Here is a 7,577-nt window from a genome sequence, read left to right as displayed (position 1 = left end):
ATTGGATTATAATTTCTTGTTAAACGTTGGATTATATGTTTAAGGTAAAGTTTATAAATATTTTTCTTTTAAAAATAAAGTATATTGAGTAATTCACCTATATTTGTTAAGAAAATTAAATTAATGGCACATCTAGTATTATACCATTTTTTGTCATTTCACACAATTATAACTGTTTTACATAAAAGTTTACCAAACACTGTAATACTATTTTTTTGTGTTTTTTCAAAAGCACATTTACAAAAAAAGTTTACCAAACATTCTGCTCATTTATTTCACAGCAGTTTTTTTTCAAAGCACAGCAAAAACAGTTTTTTTTTTTCAAAGCACAACAATACCAAACAGTGTACTACTTTACATTTAAACTCACCTAACAATAATAATACAATGGTTTAAAAAAGATGGGGTTTACCGACCAGTTTGATGGGTGTATCACGCATAAAAAGCCTGGGCCTCACAGAGCCCATTCCCAAAACGGGCGCCAACCGCCCCCGCGCAGTTTTATCCTACGACGAACAATCAAACCAAAAGAAACACAAAACAAAGCGCTGAAAACTCGCAAACACCCACGTCATCGATCCTCACTCACCCTTCACCTCCATCTCCACTGCCAACACTAATCCATCGACTGCCCAAAACCTTCCTTCCATCTACCACGCGGATCGACCCTCATCTCAGGATCCCGCATCGCCCTATAAATACCCACAAAATCCAAACACACCATGCATTGCATTCCCCAAAAGCAAACGAGTTCTCTCTCACTTTCTCTGCAATTTTCAGGTCCTCTCTTCCCTCCCTTCTCAAATTTCTGCAGTTTCACGTAGATTATGGTTTCAGATTCCTCTCTCTGACTTCTGATGTTTTGTTTTAGTTTTGTGTTCAGGTTTTTGAGAATTTTGGCTGGCAACAATGTCTGGACGCGGAAAGGGAGGCAAGGTGTTCGGCAAGGGAGGAGCAAAACGTCACCGGAAGATCCTCCGTGACAACATCCAGGGCATCACCAAGCCAGCGATTCGCCGCCTGGCCCGCAGAGGTGGCGTGAAGCGAATCAGCGGCCTGATATACGAGGAGACTCGCGGCGTCCTCAAGATCTTTCTCGAGAATGTGATTCGTGATGCCGTTACCTACACGGAGCATGCAAGGAGGAAGACGGTGACGGCCATGGACGTTGTCTATGCGCTCAAGAGGCAGGGCAGGACTCTGTACGGGTTCGGGGGTTAAGAGTTTTGGTGGGGAAACTTGCTGTCAAAGGGACTGGGGATTGGTATCGGGTATTTTTAACGTCTAGGTTTTGAATAAAAGTGGTGTCATGTAAGATACTACGAAACCCTTTTTATGATATGAAATTTCATTTATTACTATTAATTAAAAAAAATATTATTGCACCTATATCTATCCAGCTAACTAATTGCCTAGAATATGGGAAGATTGATGATTACATGAAATTGAAAAATTCATTAATGTATTAAAAATGTTATTCTCATTATATATTTTATATCACATTTATACTACTTCTATAATAGAGATGGACACACGTGTGTAACATCATTCTTAATGTATTCTTCAAAACACTTATTTCTAATGGAGAAAATATAATAAAGGAATGAAAAACGTTTTTTTTTATTTTGTTGGATTTGAAAAATTAATCTTGTTTTCCATAGTTACAACATTAAAAATGTTATAAATTAAACTATCATGGAGTGATTCAGTGGTTGAGGATTAATTTCAAGTTTGTATTACACAGGCATGCTTTTTGCTTGATTTGTTTGTTTGTTTTTTTTTTTTTTTTTATTAATGTTGGGGGAGGTTGAAATACTCTTGCGAGTCTTCGGCCTCGGAAGGATAAATTGTTGTAGCGATGGCCCACTTTTTTTTTTTGAAGTCCCAAATCAAAATAAATGTATCAACTTCTTGGTACGTTTAAAACTATTTTTTATTATTATTATTTACTATTATAATAAGGGGAATGAGAGAGTTCGAAACTATTACAAAAAAAATTACATTGAAAACTCAAATGTTCCAATGATGTACCAACTTTGTGGTATGTTGTTTGGGCCCAAAATATTGGTATGGGCCGAGTAAGCGGTTGTTCTTGGCCCGGCAGTATAATTCTAGAACCATCGCAAATTCTGGATATTATGGGCCGCTTGGTTAAGATTGGCCGAACTCTAGTTTAAGACGGATTGATGAGGTAGGTCGAATCCTAGTATGATAGGAAGTCTCAATAGGATGAGGATGCTGAGTGAATATGGCCGGACAAAGGAGGAGGTAGGATTGGTCAAATCTTTGTGAGGTTAGGATAAAGAACTTTAATCCGAGTATAGTTTTGTTTCGGCCATGACGAGAGTGGTTGCTATAAATAAAAAGGGGATGCATCATTCAGAGCCCTGTCAATTCAACATAAAAACTACCATGCGCAAACCCTCGCTCTACGTGAAACCTCTCAACAACCTTAAGATTTTTATTTTCTTTTTCCCGCTAACACATCTTCAGTTTGGATATAAATAAAAAGGGGATGCATCATTCAGAGCCCCGCCAATTCAACACAAAAACTGCCCTGCGCAAACCCTCGCTCTACGTGAAACCTCTCAACAACCTTGAGATTTTTATTTTCTTTTTGCCACTGACACATCTTCAGTTTGGATAAACAACACTGTGAAGGCAACCGGCGAACATTTTTAGTTTGGATAAACAACACTGTTGCCGTAGAATTAGCCTACCGCAGAGCACCTTCAGTTTGGATAGCACTGCGACGAAGCTGACTGGTTATCTATCCAAGTCTCTGCCGAGAAGGATTTTTGAATCCTTGTTGCTAGAGATCATCTCATTAGCCTTCTCGACGAAGTGAGGTGTTACAAATTACTAGGTTCCGCACATTGAACGCCGAGTTGTTTATGATTGGTTATTCACAAGCAGGGTTTAGAGTTTGATATTCTGACGGCTGAACCACGTTTATCATCAAGACATATATTTCCTTTGAGTACTTATGTTCGTATAGTTTGGAGCCAGTTCGGCATGCTTATACTCTCACGAATATAATCACCGTGACCGAACCCGGTGCCAACGATCCGTTAACTTCATAAAACTAGCTGCCTTGTCTTCAGGCTCTAGAACCCGAAAGCCAAGACATATTCCTTCCTCGGCCGCAGTCGCGAGATTCAGAAGTTAGCAACCCGCCCGACGCAACATCAATAAATTTTACTCATCGGCCAAGCTCAGCCGTCAAGTTGGCACGCCCGCATGCAATCGAATGACGTAGTTAGCTCATTACTTGCTCGGCCTGCGCGCCATGTAGGCTTGGTAGTTTTTAAGGTCAACATATGTTTACAACCCAAATGCACTATAAACTAATAGTGTTATGTCAAAAGCTAGATGTACCTAAATTGACCAATAAAATGAACAACATTTTGAAGACTTGTTTTGGAAAGAAAAAAAAATATACATCATATTGTTGCAATCCTATCAGATTAAGAATGTGATTGTGTAAATCCTAGTGTATCTAGGAGTATCTTGTATATTCCCTTTAATAGTTTAATTCTTATTAGAGATGTAATCATATTAGGGTAAAGATTCTACCTATCTTACTACTATAAATAAAGGCATAAGGGGGTGATACAACACACACCTCAGAATTAAATCTCTCTCTTCTCTCTATGTTGCCGCCGGCCTCTCTCCTTCTCTGTCCTTTATATAGCTCAGTCAAATAAACCTATAACATGTTATCAACACACTCTTACCAGAAGCTAAGGAACTGAAGGCTCTCTTTTACAAATTCAAGGGCTTTCAATTGTTTTCTGTCAATCAGGTTCTTCTAAAATAAATTAAGATATTTGAAAAAACTTGAAGCATGAAAACATTCCCCATGATGCATGAACCCCCTATATTTATATTTTCCTTCCAATTATATATATCGTATATATATTCATATATTTTGTCAATATATATAATTGTTCATGCATTGCGCATTTATGCTATGTGGAATTGTGAGTTAAAGAATCGAAATTAATTTAGAAGCAATTAGGGTTTTTAACCTTAGAATACGAAAAAAAAACACAAAAATATGGGATTTTTGCGGCACCGCCGCAACACCACCATCAGGACCACCGCACTGGCCTGAAGCCCAGCCTCGTGGACTACCTTGGGACGGTGTTGCTTTGACTCCCTAGACCTTGCGCACAGCCCTCTAGGCTTGCTGCACCGCAACACCACCATCAAGACCACCGCGCTGGCCTGAAGCCCAGCCTCGTGGACTACCTTGGGACGGCGTTGCTTTGACTCCCTGGACCTTGCGCACAGCCCTCTAGGTTTGCTGCATCTCTTGGACCTAACCAGGCTTCAGCTTAGGTTGTCTGCTACACGAGCTTATAGCCCCAGTCCAAACTCGACCCATACCCATATGCTAGAAGCATGCTGAGCTTGTTCCTGACATGGGCCTGAAGTCCCTGCCCATCTACAACAACCTCATTGACTTGCTGGGTTTGTATTTGCCACGGTCCGCGATACCAGAAGCCAGCCCAGATGAATAGGCTTGTCCCTAAGGCCCAATAACTGAAACCCAGCTCCAGTTGGGGTTTCCTCGCACCCTCGCAAGCCCTTGGGCTTGATCCCCGTGCATTGGTCTCAGCCTATAAGGCCATCAACTTGCTGCTGGGCTTCCCATCACTCGACCCGTGGCCTGAAGCCACACATTGGGCTGCTTTCTATAGCCACCCGAGCCCAATAAACCCTATAGGGCTTTGCCCTACTCACGGCACCCATACCCCCATGTTTGGGCTATGGTTTTTCGAATTCAATGTTATTTTTGGCATTTTAAATCATTTTAACCTGCATGTTATAATTATTTTTGCTTTTAGGATCAACCCCAAATGGTCTCATTCTATTGAATAAATTAAAATCACCAGCAGTTGACTAATCTGACAATTAATCTAAAATTATTAGTCTGAAGCTCACTTTTTGGCATTAACGATTCAATAAATTATTTCATCTCTTTGAACCGTTGACTATCTTTCGTAGTCCTGAAACACTCACACTTGGGTTCCTGAAGCAATCCACAAATCCACTACACTTTATTGTATATTGTATTGTATTCTTGCAGGTACCCCTATATATGAACTAAACGTTCATAATTAAATCAAACTTGTAGTTTCAAATTTAGTGCCTTTGAAACCCGAAGTTTTCATTCAAAACTTAAGATATGAAACCTGTAGCTTTCATGCATAAATTAAACCAATACATCTCTATAGAATCCGAATGTTTTACGATGTATGTCTATGGTTTTCCATATGACTAACCATGTTTTGTTGTAAGGACATGTTGAACTTGAACAAGCTCGATGTCATCGTTCTGGAAGTCTCCGGAAGAAACTACTTAAAGTGGATTCAAGACATGAAGCTCCACCTTACTGCAAAGAGTCTTAGAGCTACCATCGAGGAACCAACCGACAATGCACCCGTCGACAACGCTCAGAAAGCTACTGCTATGATCTTCATCCGAAGACACATCCATGATGCACTGTAGACCGAGTACCTCGCAGAGTAGGATCCACGTACCCTTTGGCTCACCCTGGCAGATCACTTCGATCACCAGAAAGACATCTTCTTGCCTGAAGTAAGACATGGCCGGTAGCATCTACACTTCCAAGAATTTAAGTCTATGAATGAATACAACTTTGAAGTTTGTAGAATCTGATCACTACTTAAGTTCTGTAACAAGGACTTAACCGAACAAGATCTCCTTGATAAGACTTATTCGACCTTCAATGCCATCAATATTGTCCTGCAGTAACAATATAGGACATATAAATTCACCAAATTTTTGAATTTGATATCTGTTATACTTCTCGTTGAAAAGAAGAACTAGCTTTTGATGAAGAATCATCAAGCTTGACTTATTGGCTCGAATGCCGCACCTGAAGTGCATGCGACAAATTCTAGCGCCATAACCGATGGAGATCCCGTCATAGCCATGGAAAAAGACGTCAAGCTCCACCACGAGCCCAAGGTCCACCGAACAAAGGCCCATCCAAGGGAGGAAACTTGAACCAGAAGCGCCAACCCCTTGCCTCGAAGGCCCCAAACTTCAAAAACAAATGAAAAAGTACCGTTCAATCGAATTCCACTGAACTGGACATGTGCTACCACCGTGGATATAAGGATCATTGGTCATGCATATGCCGAGCTACTCCTGAGGCCATTGCCAAGTATCATTCATGTTGTGAGTCCAACGTTGCACATATAGTAATCCACGAAGCTGCTACTACAACTCTGGAGGTTTCAGATTTTCAGAAGGCATCCGCTCCTATGGAAGAATAAATTTTAGACATGTTTTTAGGGTGTTAAACCCCTAGTGGCCGAACCCACTAGGAGTGGCCGAACCCACTAGGAGTGGCCGAACCCCCTCCCCTAAATTTTTATGCTTATGGTTTAATTTTAAGACAATTTTTCTAAGCCTTTGGAATTATTTGTTTGGTTTGGTTTGTTTTGAACTTTGGACAATTATTTTATGGATATTATTTCTCGAATTGATTAACTGAATGAATGGAATTATATTTATGCATGTGACATATTCAATTAATTCATTTATAGGTATAACTAGTGGGGAAGTTAGTTGTCTGGCTGATAGTGCAACTATGCACACCATATTGCGTGAGAAATACTATTTCACTAACTTCATACCTAAGAATGCACCTCTGACAACCCTCTCAAGCCCATCCAACCTGATAGAAGGATACAAAAAAATCTGTTTAATGTTGTCCAATGGTACTGAATTAACCATTAAAAAGGGACTTTATTCTCCACGTTTTGGAAAAACGTTGCTGAGTTTAAGAGATATTCGAGATAATCAATATCATGTTGAAGCCACTGAAGAGAATGGTTCTGAATTTCTTTATATCACTTCTTACAAATATGGTCGGAAGCATATTTATGAAAAGCTAGAACATTTCATAAGTGGGTTGTACATGACAACCATTCGAGCCGTAGAAACACACCATGTGGCTGGCCCTATGGCTGGGTTTCAAGATGTTCTCTTACTTTTGCATGATCGAATGGGACACCTCGGACGAGATATGATATGTCGTATCCTCAAAGCATCTCATGGGTATCACTTGAAATCTTATCTTGGCCATCCGCTTTGCAAAGCATGTTTCTTGGGGAAGTTGAACATTCAACCCTCACTAACAAAGATTATTCATGACCCCCCCTAAATTTCTTCAGAGGATTTAAGGGGATATTTGTAGACCTATCCAACCAACATGCGGACCATTTAGATACTTTATGGTGTTGGTTAATGCATTTACATGATGGTCACATGTCTGCTTGTTGTCCACAAGCAACGTTGTATTTGCGAAACTTCTAGCACAAATTATTAAGTTAAGGGCTCACCACCCTCATTATCCAATAAAGTCGATTCGACTAGATAATGTTGGAGAGTTTATGTCACATACCTTTGACGATTATTACATGTCTGTTGGGATTTAAGTGGAACATCTTGTACCTCATGTTCACACCCAAAACGGCATGGAAGAAGCTTTCATAAAGCGCCTTCAAACGATAGCTCGAACTTTGGTTATGCAAACC

At 40.0% G+C, this 7,577-nt stretch overlaps 1 protein-coding gene across 2 annotated transcripts; it reads left to right on the top strand.

Moving 5' to 3' along the window:
- Positions 1-685: 685 nt before the first annotated feature.
- On the top strand, positions 686-1,389 carry LOC103447773 (histone H4-like). 2 transcript variants are annotated; one of them, XM_008386977.4, is made up of 2 exons: positions 686-780; positions 884-1,389. In XM_008386977.4, exon 2 carries the CDS (start codon positions 910-912, stop codon positions 1,219-1,221), a length of 312 nt encoding a protein of 103 aa, XP_008385199.1. In that variant the 5' UTR covers positions 686-780; positions 884-909; the 3' UTR covers positions 1,222-1,389. The 2 variants fall into 2 exon arrangements, with proteins under 2 accessions (XP_008385199.1, XP_008385200.1); XM_008386978.4 differs by having other exon boundaries at positions 711-780; positions 872-1,389.
- The last annotated feature ends 6,188 nt before the right edge of the window (positions 1,390-7,577 follow it).

Source organism: Malus domestica, chromosome 11, assembly GCF_042453785.1.
Source record: "Malus domestica chromosome 11, GDT2T_hap1".
NCBI classification, from domain to species: domain Eukaryota; kingdom Viridiplantae; phylum Streptophyta; class Magnoliopsida; order Rosales; family Rosaceae; genus Malus; species Malus domestica.
This window is presented reverse-complemented; position numbering and strand designations above follow the sequence as displayed.